Source organism: Chelonia mydas, chromosome 26 (genome assembly GCF_015237465.2).
Source record: "Chelonia mydas isolate rCheMyd1 chromosome 26, rCheMyd1.pri.v2, whole genome shotgun sequence".
NCBI classification, from domain to species: domain Eukaryota; kingdom Metazoa; phylum Chordata; order Testudines; family Cheloniidae; genus Chelonia; species Chelonia mydas.
In genome coordinates this window covers 10,980,653-11,001,759 of record NC_057859.1, presented here as the reverse complement: position 1 = coordinate 11,001,759, position 21,107 = coordinate 10,980,653, and the positions used below count along the sequence as shown (strand labels likewise).

General features: G+C 39.2%; 1 protein-coding gene across 4 annotated transcripts in view; it reads right to left on the bottom strand.

The window, feature by feature from the left end:
• Positions 1-4,558: 4,558 nt before the first annotated feature.
• Positions 4,559-21,107, bottom strand: part of GMCL1 (germ cell-less 1, spermatogenesis associated) — a 30,860-nt gene continuing 14,311 nt past the window's right edge. For all 4 annotated transcript variants that reach the window (XM_037886234.2, XM_043536221.1, XM_043536223.1 and 1 more), the window contains 5 exons: positions 15,205-15,274; positions 9,530-9,605; positions 7,821-7,966; positions 7,496-7,583; positions 4,559-6,053 (listed from right to left, as the gene is read on the bottom strand). In XM_037886234.2, the coding sequence (XP_037742162.2) occupies positions 5,925-6,053; positions 7,496-7,583; positions 7,821-7,966; positions 9,530-9,605; positions 15,205-15,274 (509 nt within the window). In that variant the 3' untranslated portion in view covers positions 4,559-5,924. The remainder of the gene's footprint in view (positions 6,054-7,495; positions 7,584-7,820; positions 7,967-9,529; positions 9,606-15,204; positions 15,275-21,107) is intronic.

Here is a 21,107-nt window from a genome sequence, read left to right as displayed (position 1 = left end):
CTAGAATACTCAGGGAGCTCACTGAGGAGATATCTGAGCCATTAGCGATTATCTTTGAAAAGTCATGGAAGACGGGTGAGATTCCAGAGGACTGGAAAGGGCAAATATAGTGCCCATCTATAAAAAGGGAAATAAGGACAACCCGGGGAATGACAGTCCAGTCATCTTAACTTCAGTACCTGGAAAGATAATGGAGCAAATAAAAGTACATAAAAGGTTGTTACAAGCAGGAAGAAGAAAAATTGTTCTCTTTCGCCTCTGAGGATAGGACATTAGAAGCAAGGGGCTTAAATTGCAGCAAGGGAAGTTTAGGTTGGACATTAGCAAAAATTTCCTGTCAGGGTGATTAAGCCCTGGAATAAATTGCCTAGGGAGGCTGTGGAATCTCTGGTTTCAGAGTAGCAGCTGTGTTAGTCTGTATTCGCAAAAAGAAAAGGAGGACTTGTGGTACCTTAGAGACTAACAAATCTATCTGAGCATCAGCTTTTGTGAGCTACAGCTCACTTCATCCGATGCCACAAGTACTCCTTTTCTTTTTGTGGAATCTCTGTCACTGGAGATTTTTAAGAGCAGTTTAGACAAACGCCTGTCAGGCATGGTCTAGATCATACTTAGTCCTGCCATGAGTGCAGGGGGCTGGACTAGACCACCTCTCACGGTCCCTTCCAGTCCTAGGATTCTATAATCAGTGTGTAACTTAAGCAATTACATTCGGCATCCATGGAATCTGCCTCGCTCAATACTGAAAACCTCACCCCCTATGACGATTTAACATTTATATTGCAGAATAGCACCTAGAAGTGGAGATGCTGTTGTGCTAGGCACTATACAAGTGTACAGCAAACAACCATTCCTGCCCCCACAGTCGAAAACACGGTGCCCTCAGTAACGCTTCAACGTGGCTAGAGGAGTTTAGTGCCCGCTGTGGCAAGGCATCTCCTCTGCCTCTGCAGACTTAGCACTTCCCCCTCTGGTGGTGGCCTGAGGTAAATCAGCCCCACTCCGGACTGTGTCTTCCCCTCCTCTGTGTTTACTTATCCATACTTTCAAGGTAGGCCTGGGGCAGGCCCGAGGGTTGCTCCTCCACCAACCAAAAGAAACAAATCTACAAACACAAAACCAGCGGGGGATACCTTTCCCTGCCCCCTCGCCGAGGGGACGTCGTCCTGTTGTTGGCCCCGGGTGTCCCCTAAGCAGGCACTCAGTTCCAGTTGTTTCCCGTGGGGAGCGAAGAGCAGCCTCTCACCCGGGAGAAGCCTGGCAGCCGCTTGTCTCTCTCCTTCTCTCCCCCGCCCCCGCACACACAAAAGGAGTTTTAAAACGTCTCAGGCAGCCCTTAATTGGACTCAGGTGTCCCTAATTGACCTGAGGTAACCCCTTCTCAGCTTGTAGGAAAAAATACCTTTATCCCTCTAGGGCTAACATACCTGCCTTCCTACTTTTGACCCTTTGACCCTCACACCTGCACTTGTTTTTTCTTCTGTCATCCCCCATATTTATGAGTCCGGGGCGCAGTAGCTCCTCCCCTCAGGCTACTCCGCCCACTTCCCAGAACCCAACAGGGCCACTCTCTTACCGCCGTCCAGCCTGACTTTGTCATGCCTTTAAGCACTGAACATTCAGAACATCAGTATTTGAGAAATACTTTAAACGGACAGGGTCAGGAATTGAGACTAAAAGGCTGTCCATCAACTAAGGGCCAGAATGCGCTCCCCTTCCCCACATAAAGTAACACCTCACAGTACACTTAGTCCCCTTTGTTTCACATAGACAGGCGCTACGCAACATGTACACAAGCGCCCTAAGGGTTCTTATGCTCTCAGTTTTGTGTCCTCTTGTTAAATATTCCTGATTCTATATTCAAGAATATTTTCCACCACAGATATTTATTACTGTAACTAATGAGAACATTAATTGCTTAGTAACTTGTAAAGCTAGAGATGTTGTACCACTAAAAAAATCTGCTTTTCATTTACAGGAATATATTTATGTATTAAGATTAATAGTGTCAGATTTTCCTTTTTTCAGTGGGGGAATAGCTACCTACCGCCACAATAAACACTGAGTTTTTAAAATATATTTTATTGCCTTTCATAAAAGACTTGAAGTTTCATTTCTTGGAGGTTACATTTAACTGAATTAGGCTCACTCCTGCAAACAAGTAATTATCTGGTAATACTTAGCATTTATCTACAAAGTGCTTCACAAATATTAATCCTCAGCATCCCTACGGAAGATATTCTCTGTTTTCATTAAACTTCAGCTCCCGACAGCCTTCTACCTAGCATTGAAGGATAACACTCCATTTTAGCACAAAACAAAAAATGAATCCACGGCTTGGGTGAGGGTCACTTTCTTTGCATGTTTGACTTTGTAAGTAGTGGACATTAATAAAAAGTCAAAGCCCAAGACATTAGCTAATCAGACAGAATAATTCACCTTAAAAGTGTAATATTTAGCTAGGACTGGAAGATGCTGCCAAGTACTTTGGGTACTGCATTTGAATACCAAAATTAGTTGTAATTAGGTCTATGGAATGTCAGATTCATAGAAGCAACGTTTATAGGATTATTGCTAAAGGTCTGACTTTGAAATTTAAATACATGGTGCAGATCACTTTTGTATTTATGAAGCTTTTTCTTATTACAATCCCACTGAATTCTTGGTTAAATGGGAGAAAAGAGATTAATAGGAAATTTTTCCCAATTTGAGCAATAACAAAGAGAAACTCTGAGTTGAAAGACAATATATTTAAAACTGGTAAGAAATGTAGGGTATACAGGGAATATCTTCAGTAATATCACTGCAGCATGGCATTATACAGTCATCATTTAGTAAGGTTCATAAAAAGATTAGGTGTCTGTATAACAACTACTGTTATACCAGCGACATAGCACCACCAATCCTCAGGCTTCAGGAAAAGGATTTCTGTTGCTTCTTGCATACAAGCATCCCTCCTTACTTTCTTGTTCTGTTTTGCAATGTTGGCCTTACACTAATTTTCATCACATTCAGTAAAATGTAGGCTATTCGAAATAACTACCTGTGACTGGAATTCAAGCTTCAGTTCTTAGTTTTCTCTTTTCTTCTTACAGTTCCCTCATTTTGTCAAGTTTTCACAACAAGAATACTTAAAAAAAAATTAGGGCAGTATGTAACGTGATTTCTTTCACTTTTATGTTTGGACTCAAACTTATTTTCTTTTCCCTACTTGCAGTGGTAATATTCAAAGTACATGTTGCTGTGCCCTCTTGTAAATGAGCGCTAATTCCCAAACATTAAAATAGAGATAATAGGTTTTGGCACTTCATGTCTTCTCCTTCCCTTCCCAAGAGTTTCTTACAGGAGTTTCTTCAATTATTGCTAATAGAAGCTAATCCTTTACTATGCTTTTACTATAAAAGCAATTATAAGTAAAAGCATTTAATGTTCAGAAGATTCATCTTATTCTTTACCTCCTCCTGCTATTTATTAGTTTCAGGAAGTAACCACAAGGTATTAGACATTTTTCCAGATATCATTAAGTGGTTAATTCATGTTCCCTTCTTCAGACTACATACAATTACTTTGAACACACAGTTCTAATAAATACAGCTAATTTCTCTCTCTCAAGAAGGCATGTAAGAAAAAATGATGGATGTAAAAATTATTATAGCTGCTGTGGTTTGAAAGGCCCACAGAGGCTCAAGAACAAAATCAAAGTACAACATAAACAGTTGGAACATAAATCAATGTTGGAAAGGTTTCAGAGTAGCAGCCGTGTTAGTCTGTATCTGCAAAAAGAACAGATAGAATGGAACATATAGTGAGAAGATATATACGTGTGAGGATACTTAACATGGGGAAAGAGATTCAATTTGTGGCTGGGTCATAACATGGGGAAATGGATTCAATTTGTGTAAAGTATCCTCACACCTTGTCAACTGTCTGAAATGGGCCATCTTGATCATCACTACAACAGTTTTTTTTTTCTCCTGCTGATAGTAGCTGATCTTAATGAATTAGCCTCTTCGAGTTGGTATGGCAACTTCCACCTTTTCATGTTCTCTGTATGTACATATATCTTCTTACTATATGCTCCATTCTATGCATCTGATGAAGTGGGCTGTAGCCCACGAAAGCTTATGCTCAAATAAATGTGTTAGTCTCTAAGGTGCCACAATGTTGGAAAGGACACCTACCAATCAGGCCTACATTTTCAAACAAAGAAGCCTTTTAAAGTCAGACACAAATAAGTGATGTGATTCCCCCACCCCCACCCCAAGATACTGAACATTCACAATTCCCACAGAAATTAATGGGAGTTGAGGGTTCTCAACTATTTGAAAAATCTAGCCACTTATTTAGGTGCCTAAACAGGCATTAGGTTCCCAACTAAGCACCAAGCTTGACTTTTTTTCTTCAGGCTCCAGCAGGATAAAGTCCTGACTGATTTCCTCTCTGGTATTGTCCAAAAATACTTTTGACATTGTCATATAGCTAATATCCAACATTTTCAGGGTGACTCAGAATATATTTCTGGCAGAAAAGAAAGATTAACGAGCACTGCACTATTAAATCCACTTTCAACGATTTATTCACAAGTTGTCACTGTTGTTGTCATTTTGCTAAACTTGCATTTGTATCCTTGTTACCGTGTACAAAGGTTCAATCCTTTTCTGACAATATTAACATTAAAAAAATAGGGTTCCTAAGGAGGCAAAGTTCTTGCTTTGCCTCCATAAATCTGTAAGTAGGAATTCAAGGTATCAATAGACAAACATAAAAAACAAACCAATACGTACAAAACTAACAGTGTGCATCTTGTCCTTGATTTGGATCAGTTAAACACCAACTTGGAAATGAATCCCTTGCTCTCAGCTCCTATTCTGGATCCTGTGACCTGGCTTAATCGATGTGAAGTTTGTGTTAGCATGTATAACTCAAAAGGCACTCAAAGGTCACAAGTTCCTGAGCTTAAGTGGGATACAGCTTCCCAATGAAAAGTTAAAACAAGATGTTACAGAAAGCCAAAAAGTTAAAAAAAACCCTGATATTTGGTATACACAAATATGTTAGGAGTCAACTGAACCCTTGCTGAAAATTGTGGTTATGTCAACAGAAAGACTCATAAGGGGTGGACAATACACCTTTGTAGACTTCTCGGTACATCAAAAAAATGCATTTCCGAATGAACTTGTCTGAAAATTTCAGACTTGTCTTTCTTACTGTTACTAAAAAATGAGGAACAGAAGATAAAAAATATTTTCCACAAAGTTTAAAAAAATGGCCTAAGACCAAGAAAAACAAATATACATATGACATGTGGAAGGCTTAAAAACTAAAATGGGTCAGAAAAACTGTACAACAGTTAAATAACTATAAGGAAAATAAAAGGAAAACGTAGCCCTGATGTAAGGGCCACTGGAGTCAGTGGAATTTGGAGCTTGCTATTTACAGTTCTGTTACAAAAAGAGCGCAACCCAGTGGTTAGCAATGGAAAGGCTTTTTTTACCCAAATCTAACAAGTAATCAGGAATTTTACAAAGAGGTTAGTAACATTTCGTTCACACAGATTCACTTTTATCAGTTAGGCTCAGATTTTGCCCCACCGCCCCCCCCCCCCCAACAACAACAAAAAAACAGAAACAAACAAACCTGTAACAGATTTCATACAGACTTGGAATGGCTGTTCTCTGCTAATGTAGAACAGAAAATACAAGTGAAAAAATGTATGGTATAACTAGTTTTAGCCTATGTGGTTTCAGATCTTTTTTTCAGATATGCATAGGAATATACTGAGGATAAAAAAGTAGCTGTATATATTTATCTGCTACAGTATAAGGCCTTTGTTTATTTCTCATAGCTCTGTGTGTAAGCAGGGCATTAACTTAAAGCAGGCATACAGTTATAAAAGTGCTATTGTGTTCCACTAAACAGGTCTCTCAGTTTTCTGGGTTATCTAGCAGCCCGTCACTCTCAGTTCTCTTCTCTGGTGATGTATATAGGAAGTTACAGCAGATATACAGAGGGAAGATCAGAAGTCTGCTGTCCAAGTTCATTACTACTTGTTCCTGTAAAGCAAATATGAAGGAACATTTTTAAAGAAGTTTAGAACAATAATTCATACTGCTGAACAAAAATAAAGGGTGGTACATAATTTAGAAGTGCTAGAACAGATTCGAGTGAAACAGCAAACGACTGGAGATTCCATTTAATTGTATGTTACCTCCAAAAAAGAAGATGGAAAACATCACAGAACTTAAAACATTTTATAAATTCATAGCACTGGGTATGAAGAAAAAAATCAATAATGAATCCAAGGTTATATAATTCATTCCCTCTCCTTCACTACACATGACTAGCCACCCGAAAATTTATCATACCTCAACTTTGCCAAGACATTCTCTACCTTGCCAAGCCTCTCCCTATCTCACTCCCTCAATCCCCTTAAATCAGCGACAAGGATCAGCCAGTGCAGGCAGTGGCCAAACCATCTCTACCATCAGAGAGTCTCCCCGGGCAACCACCTACCATTTAGAGGTTTCAGCAGACTGGATAATCTAGCTTATTATATCTAGGAGGGGCTAAAATTTCTTGGTAGTGGAACTAGCCAAAACATTTTTGGCGGTCACCCTCAGAATGAATCTGGACCCGCTAAATCTGGAAATTTATCCGATAGGAATATTTGAAATTTACAAGGAAACAATACCTGTGTGCATGTGCCACACAGACATTGCCATAATCAGGAAATAAGGGAACCAATAGTAAGATATTGTATATGAAAACATGCTCCCTTGCCTAGACTATTGACCCAAAAGTGGAGATCTATGCGTTATCTTTAAAAGAAAACAAACCTTAGCAACAAGGTTACAAGACAATGAATTCCAACCAGGGTCCACATGACAGTCATGTGCCAAACTCTGCAACTTATTCCTAACAGCAAGATTTCAAATTAGTCCTGAATTTGTCCTTTACACAGGTAGGTGCTAACAGACATTTATTTTCAATACTCAGTAATATACTGTAATGATTAAAAACACAAGATCTGCATAGATTTTAATATTTAATATTAAGCTATTTGCTACTAAAATTGGAAAAACTGCGCCAATTATATCTACAAATTTTGTTAACAGCCTAATGTTATTTTTGGCTAGCTATGAAAAGGTTCCCTCTCACTGGCTTGTTAAATCAAACCTGGTTAATTTCTCAAGTGTTAGAATTCTGGTTAACAATCATTCTTAAAGACATTAAGATAAATGGTGTATATCTTCAGCAGCACCCCGAGAATTTCATTACAGCCACGAATGAAATCCAACTAAATATTCTGATTTAGTTCTCCCATTTAAACTACAAATATTAACTTCCATTATGTGTGGCAGAAGCATTTTAAAATTTCATGTCTGCAACTACAAAATGTAATTGAATTTTTTTTTAAAGGTCACCGATGATTTTCTCAATGTTCTTGATGATTTAGACTATTACTAGATTTTAAAAAAAATACACACAAACATACCTGATCTTTCTCAAGGGTCAGGATCTGATATCCTGTGGTTCTACTGCAAATAAGTTTTCCACTGTTATCAAAAGAGGCTAGACGTAGCCTATGGGGTATAATGAAAGTTAAATTACTTGATTTAGCCTCCTGTAACTTTTTTTTTTCCTGAGGCTAAAGGAAGAAGCCAGCTTCTCACAGGGAGACAGGAGCACACATTGTCATAAAGCATATTTTGTGCCAATGAAGTTGTCATCTGTTAATGAACCAATTCCAGTACGAAATCAGTTGAAATACTGGCTTTAAACATATTTTTCAGTGAAATGAATGGTTAGCCATTCTTCACCTGAATGCAATGTTTCTCCGTGGTTGCAGACTGACTGATCCACTGCATGGCTGATTCAGTGTGTTTCGTTTGAAAATGATGTAGCGATTTGTATACGTGACAAGCAGATCAAAGCCAAAGTTGAATCCAGTCCATCGCCAGCAGTACTAAAGAACAGAGAAAACATGTAAGACCTATTTTATTTCAATGGGCTATACGAGTAAAAATATAGCACATTTCACTCTGAAGGATCCCAAAGCACTTCATAGCCTTACATACAAAGGCCCAAAATCTGCATCTGATCCACATATCCCAATGTCTGCATGAAGTCCTACTGAAACAGTGAACTCTGCATGGGCGCAAGTGTCCGCTCAGACAGATGTGATTGAAGAATCAGGGATTACTTCACCTGCCACTGAAATGCAGCCACTTCTGGGGTGCGACACACCTATCTTACTTCACATAACAAACCTACAGACCAGTTTCTGTACACCTCATAGGAGCACTGCCAATTGAAACAGAAGAGGTGTTTAGATAGGATGGTTACGCAATTGCCTACATTGGAATTTGGTTAGGCCACAAGCTTTAGCAGCCACCTAACCCTTACATAGAGCCATGGAATTATACACAATCAGGTTTCAATTTAAAACCATCTGTCCACAAAAGATTTTATAATGCACCAATTACCGGAGGATCTCTAGGCAACATAACTCCAGAGCCCTCTGGACCATGGGTTAAATATACGCATGAAGCGATTACTTCAAACAACAGATCCTTCGGTTAAATGATTTTAGCGTGCAGTTGGGAAACACGTCCTTCACCTTTCTAATGCTCTTTCATAAGGCCTGCTATATAAGGATATAAACACGATATTCCTGTATTAAGAACTAATCTTTAGATGTTTACTACCAAATTGTGATGTAATCTTGAGCATTAATGAGTTCTATTGCAGAAGGTGACCAAAATTGGCACTGTGGGTTCCACGTTTAATGTCAGTGATTTGCATAACATGCTCAGTTTATGGAAGTAAATATATCTTTGTCCAACTGCCAGCCCTGAAAACTCAATCTGCGACCTGAGAGGCAAGCGAAGTTATTTCCTTGTCACGCCCCGTCACCAATGAAGTTTTCTGAAGCCAAATTAGGCCAGACACCTAGTCAACTGTATTATCTTCAAACGATCCTCTCAGGCGCACCTGGATAGCCTCAATCGCTTCAAAAGCTTTGCTCAGGTGTAAAAAATCAGAATTAAACAAACAATTCTGTATAAGAAGAAATTACATACATCTTTGCAGGTGTGTTGGTTCTCCAGAACAGCGTCACTTTTCAGAGTAGAACTAATATTTTACAGATGTTATGCACACTATATTTAAAATTGTATTTTAAAAAAATTAATGATTTCTATTACTTTGCAAAAGTCATAATTAAGCATCTCAGGAGTTTCAAACAATAACTTCATTTCCCCCCCCCTCCCTAAAAACGCTACACATTCAGACTTTGTTTTATAGTACTATCATGATGACTTTAGTAGTATTTTGCTAGAAACTAGGAAAGCTGACAAGCATTTCAATAAGAAGGAGCTTTGTTTATTTGTGAAAATATCATCTCCATTAAAATCTTCCTTTTTGGTGCAGTTTCTGAAAAAAGCCACTGAAGACAAAGTTTCTGAAAATATGTAACACTTTCGAGATAGCTTAGTTTTGGACAAATTAAGATATAGTTTATACATACATCACCATCCTTTGCAAGCTTCCTACCACACCTCATGCTGTTTCCTTCAAGTTCTTCTTTATTAATTTCTTGAGGCCTATGAATGTATGAAGTAGACCATTTTGAGAATGATTCAACAATTTATTGTTTACTTGTAAGAAAGAAAGATCATAGCAGCAGCAAGAAAATGCTCTGTGGAATTTCAGCATAAGTCAGCTCCTAAATCAGAAAACAAGTCAGATTCTTATTGTATTTTGATCGGATATGCTTTTACTAAATATAAGCCTTCCAGTTCAGTTTTTTGTCTGCCTCTGGCTTCTAGCTCAGTTCTGCTTCTGAATTGAGCCAATACATGTCAGTGAGACAAAACCTGACTGAAAACCACCCAATTTAAAAAAATAACAGTTTCTTGCATTTCTCCAGCCAAATGAAAAATAAGACATTGAAAGCTTCTGCCTCAAATATTGAATGTTTTTAGTAACATACATAGATTCATAAAACAAGGTAAGAGCCCTGAGGGCACATTCAGATCAAGAAACCCTGTTACAATTCAGCTGAAGTTTGTAGCACTGATGGGAGTCTAACCATGTTGCTGCCTAATGGGGCTAAATGACATGATCTATTCACACAATGTTTTACCTGTACTGTAAGGAGGACAGGTGGGACAAATGGGATGCAAATGGGTTCTCTGATTTTGTTATTTTTGTAATGTAGACACACTCGGACAGTATTTACCTGCAATTCAGAAGGACTACATACAGACAGATCATCTACCAGAATAACAACAGGTCGTATAAATTACTGTTGCCATCTGACTATGGGACTTCGCAGAAAAGCAGTGTAATCAAGAGCACCTAAGCATGCTAAATTACTCTTAAAAATTCAAAAGCGGTCTGAAACAGCAATCAAAATAGTAACAGGCCACTTACTGCATTTCTTGCCATTATAAACACACGCTTGTAGCTACAGCACTGAAAATATCAACTAAGTAATCTGTGGCCTTTTTCTAGATTTTATAAAGAACACTAGTCATAGGAGATTAAATACTTTATAAACAGATTGTTAATTGGGACAATTAAGTGGGATATAAACATAATAAAAGTCTACAAAATTGGCCATAGAATTGGCCCTCAAGCTCCTGCAGGGGACCGGGGTCTGGGACCTGCCCCACTCCGCGCAGCTCCCAGAAGCAGCGACATGTGCCCCCTCCAGTTCCTACACACAGGGGCAGCCAGGGGGCTCCGCACGCTGCCCCCACAGCTCCCATTGGCTGGGAACCGCAGCCAATGGGAGCTGCAGGGGCGGCGCCTGGGGACAGGGCAGCATGCAGAGCTGCCTGGCCGCATCTCCGCTGCTTGAGGTAAGTGCCACCTGAAGACTGCACCCCTGACCCCCTCCTACGTTCCATCCCCCCGCCCCAGTCTTCATCCCCCTCCCGCCCTCCGAACCCCTCAGTCCCTGGCCGGAGTACCCTCCTGCACCCTGAACTCTTCATTTCTGGCCCCACCCCAGAGCCTGCACGCCCAGCCAGGGCCCTCACCCGCTCCCCAACTCCCAATTTTGTGAGCAGTCATGGGCCGCCATACAATTTCCACACCCAGATGTGGCCCTCAGGCCAAAAAGTTTGCCCACCCCTGTGACAGTCAGTCAAATATGTTAACAATTCTTGGCAATGAAAACATGCACTTGGATACAGAATTTCATTTTTCTGGCAGAATAGTGGTTAGTTTTCAAAATCATTAACAAACTAAGTTTCTAGTTATACATTAAGCTCTTTTTACTAGTCCCTCCAACTAGCTACAAAAATTCAAAAAGCTTAACCATTCAACAGTTTAAACTAACCACTTAGACAGCATTACTCCTTATTTACTTCTTCACATAACAGAAGAACGAAGGGTCACCCAGTGAAATTAATAGGCAGCAGGTTTAAAACAAACAAAAGGAAGTACTTCTTCACACTACCTGTGGAACTCATTGCCAGGGGATGTTGTGAAGGCCAAAACAATAACTGGATTCAAAAAAAGAATTAGATAAGTTCCTGAAGGATAGATCCACTGACTATTAGGCAAGATCATTGGGGATGCAACCCCATGCTCTGGGAGTCCCTAGTCTCTGACTGACAGAATCTGGGAGTGGACAACAGGGGATGGATCACTCAGTAACTGCCCTGTTCATTCCCTCTGAAACTCCTGCAATTGGCCACTGTCAGAAGACAGTATACCAGCAAGAAAGATCATTGGTCTGACCCAGTATGGCTGTTCTTATGTACTAAAAAGTGTAACAATTTAATTCTGAATATTTACCCAGATAAAAAACTAAAGTGGAAAATTAAAGTAGACTAATCTGCAGCTTCTGTCATTTCCCTTGAACTACTGTAGGCACAAAGATCTGTTTCAGCACACAAAACTACATTAATGCTAACATAAAAAGTAAGCCTACTTCAGGTTTACTGTAGGTAAGACGTGTTTTGATGACTGGATCCAGTACTATGTGATAACAGCTCAAACGTTTCAAGAAGAGTGAAGAAAGGTCACACCCCTTTAGTTGCAAACTACTTTACTGAAGTGGGAAGGGTTGTTACTTCTGGCCTCTCAAGTATAGCAAAATGTTGAATTATGCAGCATTGCTCTAACATCACACAAGGGCAGTAATGTGTATGAAGAGTAAAATACACTTTTAATGCAAACTCATTTTCATTTCTGTAGTCTCAAAATAGCACGTGCCCCATTAAAACATGCACCAGATGGGATACGAAAATAAAACTACATCACTTCATGAAGCTCTGTAGGTGACAAACAGTTTTCACATATTGTTCAGATTACTGGGTTTGTGGTTTTGGTTAACTCTTCAGGAAATGTCAAATACTATAGTGTCTTATAGCTGCACCTATCAAAGAAAGAAAGACAGAGAGAAAGTTGAGCTGGGAGCAGGGCAACTGGCCTGGATGAAACATGGGGAAATTTCTGATATCAAGTTATTCTTTTACTCACCCATTTGCCTTCTAACTTCCAGATACCTTCCTTCCTACGTAGCAATACCTGGCATCTCTTTTCTTATTTGAAATGTTAATTAAGGGCCCCAGCTGCCTCTGTCCTGGGTCCCAGGTGGATGTGTTCTGCTGACAAGCAGTGGAGCCTCTCGAGTTGCAAATCAAAATCTGGTTCTCTCTGGGATTTGTAATGTCACAGACCAAATCCCGAAATGAGGAAGTACCAAAACATAGCACCGAGGGCAGTATCTCCCTCCTACACAATCCCAGAGCAGAAAGGGATAGGAAGAAGAGATTAGCTAGTTTTACTAAAACCTGGACAAAACACTGTTCAATAAAATTAGCTAGGGAATCACTGAAAAATCCCTGAGACATCTGATTTCCTTATACAAACCTACACAATTTTCACTGATAAAGCGAAGAAATTATATTTGCCAAATCACTCTCCAGCTCTACCCAACATTAAACAAATACAATATAAGAAAGCTATCAGAGTAAATGATGCAGAAAAAACTAAAATCTACATTTGTTCTGAGATGTCTGGATTCATAGACAGTAGTACTAAAGGCTTGTTGAACACAATTTTTTCTGTTAAATTAAACTGCTTAATTGTTTCAAAATGTTAAGCTAACAGCTTCTCTTTTCACTTCAGTTTTGGATGTGATCAAGAAAGGTATCAAAAAGCCTTTGTTTAGCAGTACATATCAGATCGACATTAATATTAATAAAGTAAATTCTTCAACAGCAACAGCAGCACTGAAATACCCTTAAGTGAGATTAGCTTTATCTGCCTCATTTTCACTGTCTAATATTTGACTTCATACTAAGCTCTGGCTCTGCTCCTCCTCTTGATGTCTCAAGCCTAATAACACAGCTGTAGCACTCACTGTGCAATATTTTACTAAATGCCAGATACACTACAACTCTGGCATTTTCTACCTGGAAAAATGTTCTGTTCTCGTAATACACTTTATTTAATGTAAGATTAAAGAGTAGTAAAAAAGACCTCATAACTGCATACTTCATTTGCACTTCTAAGATAATGCTGTTGCCATGAAGAGGCATCTGACAAGCAAGTTTAAAAAAACAACAAGCATTCCCTAGCCTAGCTAGTACATGCACGTATTTTCTAAAATGACAGATGCTGGGTTGGCAGAACTGATGCAAGAAAACCGAAGTAAAAAGGGAGACAAAAGGCAGGCCACAAAACTAAAAGAGTGTTAGTTACCTTTATAAATAAGAACAGTTTTAGAAAGCCCTCTAATACTGAACAGGCTACAAAGCATCATTATCCTCTCCCTTCTCCCCCTATTTTGCCACAGTTATCATATCTATAAAGAAATGAAATGACCTGTTCAAGGTCAGACAGCAAGTCAGTGAATAAAAGGAATAGAACGCAGTTCTCCTGGCCTCCAGCCCTATAACTCCACACCCTAGACCTCAGTGAACATTACCATATAATACGCTCAGATACTGAAATGACCGTCCCAATGGTAGTAATAACATTATAAGGGACAGCACATTAAACACTTTTTAGCTTCTAACGATCAGTGTTATGCTAAACAAGCAATTTTATATCTGTTATTCTGATAAACGTTCTCCATATCAAAGAACTCTCCCACTCTGAACTACAGGGAAAAGTAAAGTAATTACCATTTTGTTAGACGGTTAGCCAGAACAAGGACACTTTGATCACTCAGACTAAATCCTGGATTAACCAATTTATTTCTGAGGCGGAAGGGCCATCAACTCCATGTAACTGAAAGCATCTGAATAAAATGTATTATCCAAGGGGAGCCAACATAAAACTCTGTCTGTAATGCAAATGGGGACAGGGAAATGAAGTACAGCATTGCAAACAGCATTATAATATGGCTAGGAAAGAGACTGCACAGGAAAAGGCTAGGGACACAGTTCAAAACTCCAAAATGTGGCGACACTATCACAAAACAAACAACTTGGGAGCCAATTCAGAAAAAAAGATATCTGGCTTCTATGCTATGCAAGCTCTTTAAGATTCCCAACTAAAACAGCTATCACTAGTGACTTACAAAGAAGCAACATATTTTCTAAATAAGAATCTAAAGATTTATTTTTGAAAATAAGAAAAATTGGAACAGAATACAAAAGAAGGACTGTAGTCACAACAGTTGAAGAAAAAAATGCTTCTCATTATACACATTTGAAGGTTGAGCGTTATCCCTCCCACTATTTACCTAATTAAAGATAGTTCTACAAACTTGTTCAGCCTATACACCTTCCCTTGTCCATTCAGCCACATGGAAGGGGGAAAATAAACAGGAAGGATAAATTTAGCTTCTGCATAGTTTTCATTTTTTCTTAATCCATGTTCAAAATTGATTACTATATCACTCTTTCACATCCTCAAAGTACATATGCAATACTAGTGGTGACAAATACTGACCAGTATAAAAAAACCTGGAAAATAATGTCCACCGATAAAGGCATATTAGAGAAAACAAGTTCTTACAGTCCTATTTTGCAGATGACAAAAAACTGACCAGATGAAAGTGAATGAAATAGATTGTTCCACGAAGAATTGGATGTGACTGAAGTTTAAAATACTGATTTAGGTCTAATTTTCTCATTTTGATGTAAACACTAAACATTTATGCATATCGGAGTCTATACCAGAGAAAGATTCTACTTAAAATAAGAAATAAAAGAAAACCTTTAATATACCTACCCAATATCATTGTCTTGTTCTGCTCTGAGCATGGCAAACCACTGCTGTTTGTAAACAGAGGACAGCCATTCTAAAATTAAAAAAAATATAAATAAATGTGGAGATTTCTTTCCCATTTATTCCCACCATGTGGAGGTGGGAAAGGGGGTATTTATAGAACATTTAAAATAAGGAAATAAAATTATACTGAGATGAAAAAGTTTTGTATTCATTAAATAGCCAATTCACATCCAGTCAATTGATTATTTCACTGGTATACCCATCTTTAAGACTTAACCTATTTTAAGTTGCAAATACCAAAAAAATAACCCTGCTCAAAATGACGAAGTAACTTATAACACTAAATGCATTTTTTGTTATCAAATCAGCACCATTCCCTCTGAAATAACCATATGACTGAACAGATTTTTTTTGCCCCCTATGCAAAAAAGAACAGTTACAAAGGGGTTGAAATGTAGTTTAAGTATACCTTACTGATATATAGCATTCTTCACACAATGCATCAAATGAGTCAAATATAGCTACACTCAAAAGGAAATGGAAGGATAATGCCTATTTCTTATATAAAGCTTTTCATCTGAACATCTCACAGCGCTTCACAATGTTCAATGTATTTATCTACACAACACCCCTGTGTGGTAGGAAAACATGATCATCCCCATTTTACAGATGATCTGAGGCACAGAGAGGCTAAGTGACTTGCCCAAGATAACACAACAAGTCCACGGCTGAGCAGGGAATTCCCCACACCCTAAGCCAATGCCCTAACCACAGGACCAAGGATGCAACTATTGGGAAAATTAGAGAAAACTGATATTGTAAGAGCAAGAGGAAGGTTTTACAGCTATCAGTTTTACAAGAACAACAGGACAGTTCTAAGGCAAACATTAAAGAGATAGTTAAAAGCTCAACGGCCTAGAAGAGAGGAACCAAGTTCAATGTAGAGCGGAACCAGTTCCACTGTGAAGAGATGAGAGAAGGGGCAAAGAGGCAGGTGGGTGAAGTCAGGTGTAAGGTAAAGACAGTCTAAGGGGAGTTGGGGGGACAATTCGATGATTTAAATAGGGAGTCAACAAAGGTGGCAAAAGGATGGGAAGAATGAAAAAAGCACTCAGGATCCCCAAAATTTTAGACACAAAGGATTTAGGACTGATAAGGGACCGATACTGACTCTACTAACTTCAATGACAAAACTCAGTCTTCAAAAGGGAGCAAGCCTGGACCCAAAAAGAATAAAAATAATCAATGGAAACTGAAAGCTATAAAAAGGATTTCAGTAAAACCACAATCAAAATGAAGAAAAACTCTGGAAGAGTTCTGAAGAAAGAGAGGAGGAGGGGAAAAAGGCAATTTGGTGTCAAGGGTAATTTGGAAACAAGAGGATTTGCTTTTAAATATTTTATTCATTTTTATATTTCACTTTATTTTAATGACTTGCTTAGCACATGAAAGGCGTGAACAAGGGGAACTTTGTAAGTTAAAAATATTGTTCTGGAACTCTTGAGCAAAGTTACCAGACGAACTAAATAGCAAAATGGTTAAAACAGATTTGCATTTGTATTACAGCAAAGATAAGATTTTATTCTAAAACCTGAGTGGCAAATGCATCACTGCCTTTTCCTCTCATTGTGCCTGGACACCTGCAGTACACAAAACAAAATTTGTAGCATATCTTTCAACCACTCAACAAAAGATTGTTTACATTAAACAGAATTTAATCTGGAACTATCTAAAAAGATTTACATTACAAAATATATTTTCTGAACTCGGAGAAGTACTCCTCAGGTACCACACAATAACTTCAAAATTTAGTGATGACATCCAATCACCAAAGTTGTTCAAACACACATCACGTGTACTTATCAAACCTCTTCTCAACATGAGAAGAAAAACAACCTAGTCAGATAGTTGTTGAGTAAAAAGTATTAATGGCTTACAAATGTAAGAAATGTTCAAGTCCACAAATGTATCTTCATTCAGCATTTAAGATAAAATTTATAGACTTGTAACATGGTTAAGAAAAAAAAAAATTTCTTCATTTGTTTTTTTGGAACAGACTTCGCATAAAACAATTGTCTTCATGTAACGAAACTAGAGAGTAAAGGATTCACACTTATTCTCACTGTGGACCACATCCTAAGAAGGTCTCCCAAAGACTAATTCCCCTCCCATCTGCAGTCATATACGCATTCGTACATCAACTTCAGCAATTGCTGGCCACAGTTTAGGAACTGCTCAGTCAAGTCATGTTAGTCAAATCATGAACAGCTTATTCTAGAAGTTCTCATCCATTTGACATCCTGCACAACCAAACCTCAGGATTAATCATTTGCCTATCACCTTTCTTACCAGACTGATAAAGTAAACCAGGATAATCTTCTTACACAAACTGTTTTCCTTCTATTTTGCTCTCAGTGAGAAGATCAAAACACACAATATGTCAAAAAACCACCCCACAAGCAGCATATCTTGTAATGACTTCAGGAAACCAATTTCCTTCTTGTAGCAAAATAGATACACAGAACTGACTTCTAGTTCTGTGTGCAGAGCACCCTTTTTCTAGAATGAACAAGAAAATGCTGAAAAGGTTTTTCTAGTACAGACATCGGACTCCATGATAGATAAGAAATATTAATGTGGACTGGTGTGTCCATGCTTGAGCACCACTATGTTTTGCTGACATCTTGTTCATGTATTTATAACACTAATTTTCACTCAGATCCAATTGCTGGAATTCTGTTATAGTATCTGAAATCAATCTCATTAAAATAAAAAGATTTTAAAATGAAGTTAATTTTAAATTTTCCCAAATAAAAAAGTGAAAGGATCTTCGCCATATATTATACATCCAGGAATCAAGATACCTTGAAGTGTACATTTATAATTTGGTGTATTGTGAAAAGACGACGACAGGACCACAGCATAACTGGATTTCTCCAACTTCCTCTGCACTAATCCTGACAAAGTAATGGAGGGAAGAGGAGGGTCATTAAGGGGGTAAGGGTTCTGAAACTTCTTTCATATAAATTTGAAACAAACAAACAAGCAGTATTTATTTACTTAGCGTGTGCAGTCGTCTAGCCAAGCAATGGCATCTTCAGTGGCGTGATGCAGTCCTAGGCCACCGCTGAACCTAGTCAGCAGACATTCATCAACAACGTGCGTCATTGTCTGTGTTGCACCGCAGCTGCACAAAGAGCTGTCACGAAGGCCCCAGCGATACTGGTTGGCTGCCCAGTCTGGAACCTGTTCAACAGGGATCTTTGGCAACAGGGCAGGTCAAAACCAGGCGGGCAAATTGTGGGGTCGGTGACAAGGGACTGGTTGGGGATTCTAACATATCTATTCCTCTCGCCAGAGGGTTTCCGTCCTAACATCTTGGCATGGCGGATGAGACCATAATGGGCAACGTGACAGCAAACGTGCAGCTGGTGGCTTAAAAAGGTCATTGTGCAGTGGCAGGCTTGGGTTGGCACGTACTTTCTCCAGTAACTTGCCAGTCGCAACCTCTCATCTGATATGAGGAAGGACAATATTGCTCGGAACTGGAAGCCAGGGGAGTGGAGTCAGAAGCAGGGTGCCGGAGACGATACTCATTGTGGCATGTAACTGCATATCCACCAGTTTGGTGTGTGACGATCGACTCCAGACTGGCGCGCAGTTCTCCACCACCGAATACAAGGTGGCAAGAGCTGACCTCCGCGAAGTTGGAGCACGAGCACCCCATGACGAACCTTCCAGTTTGCTAAGAAGATTGTTATGCGTCTTAACTTTAGCTGCTGTCTTCTTCAGGTGGGCATGGTAACTCAGCGTGCGGTCTAAGGTCACACCTAGATAGACCGGTTCTACTTCATGCTTCACCTTCTGACCATTCAGATAAACATTCAGTTCTCGGGTTGCGCTGGCATGATGAAGATGGAACAAACTGGAGACTGGTTTTATAACAAGCAGTAAGGGAAGGTAGTACAAGATTTAAGTGAAGTGGCTACGGTGGTAACTGACTGTATTTATAATAATGTTTTTTTGGAGAGGTACTTTACTCCTAAGTACCCAAAATCTAGCCACAATTAACCTTTTAGTTTCTTGCAGGTGTCACAGCAGAATCAAGTTTTCAGGAACGATCCTGCCCAAGGTGTCCTTTCTGTGTTCAGGGTCTGGAGTCGAAGGTGAGGAGATGACTGAAGAAGCTGACACCACTAACAAGGTAAAAGGGTCAGGGCAACACAAGAAGAAGAAAGAACAAACAAGGGGCACAGTTAGTGCCATGAAAGTAGGGTCAAGTTCATTGCTTCAACCTGGTGCAGTGCAGGAGATGAAGGAAAGGATTAAAAAAAGGAGCAAATTACTTGGTCAAATTAATTGGCTAAATGATGCTGGAAACTTCATATTGTATGCAGTGGATGCAGCTGAGCACGGATATTAGTGAGATTACAGTAATCAAGATGGGATATGAGGACCTGAAAGAGCATTTTAGTTGTAGGGATAGAAAAAAAACATTCGCTCCTCAAGATGTTTTGGAGGAAGACATAGCAGGATTTGGACATGGCTTGAACACATGGACGACGAGGAAGCATGAATCAAAGATGACACTTAGTATACAGGGCTGAGTGACAAGAGGGATGAAGGTCATGTCAAAAGGAAGAGGATGGAGAGAGTGAAGAGGGTTTAAGAGGAAAGATAAAAAAAGCTGAAACTGAACTGCGTAAGTCTAACTTTTCAGTAACATCCAGGAGAAGATGTCAGAGAGGCTGAGATCCAGAATTGGGTGGACAGAGATGAATAAGGATTGGACAGATGGATCTGTGCATCACCCACAGACATTGTAATGAAGCTGTGAAAGTACAGGATGACACCCAAAGAGAGTAACACAAAAAGAAGAGGGATTCAAGGACAGAGCAACATGCAACCCCATAGACAAAGGAAGCCAGGCCAAAGGAGACATGGAACGGACAGACAACGACGTAGCATGAGAACCAGAAAGGACAGTATCATAAAAACCGAGGGTGGATAAGATTTGAGAAGATTTAGACACCGTCATATTCTCAAAGAAAATAAGGTGTCACAAGTAATCCTTTTCTTTTTGCGGATACAGACTAACACGGCTGCTACTCGGAAACCTGTCATATCCTCAGAGATCAGTGAAGATAAAATAGAGACCCGAGATCATCAGAAAGCTTTGTGAAAACAGTTTACGTGGAGTAAAGATGGCAGAAAACAGATCCAAGAGGATCCAATACAGAGCTGGAGAAGAGGAAATCAAGGCAACTTTTGTAACAGGCATGCCCAATTAACTGAGCAGTGAAAGGAACAGGGAAGTGGAGCTGAAGTTAGAAAGGCAAGTGCTCCACCTACTGGAAGATCTGAATGCCTGGTGGCAGCGCATTTTCAGTTTACGCCCCCGACTTTGAGAATTAATATTTCTGTTCATCTAGCAGTGCCCAAGTTTGTTAAGCTTCAGAACAAGGAGCAAAGACCATTTGCTTACTCAGGATTGTGCCAACAGAGTGAGGATGGGGCCTATTTATAACGCAATTTATGTTAACATTTTAATTCTTGGTTCAACTTGATTTTCTTTCATCAACATTGATTATTCTCTCTTAATATTCACATGTGCACCCCAAATCAATAGAAGTTGGGCACATTTTACACCCTGGAAAATGCAAACAGAATAACTGAACAGCCAGCCACCCAATGGCCTTGCTGAGGACAACACAAGAGCTTTCTCCTTTCCAAACTTTATCTATTAGTAAAGTAACAGGTGCCTTCTGAGATGCTAGAGAACAAAGGGACAAGCTGTTGCAACTCCTTCAGTTTCAAACACTAATTTACATACAAAACCTACGTATTAAATCACTAACTTTCAATTTAATGCTTTAGCCAATTCTCTTTCTAGGAAATAGATG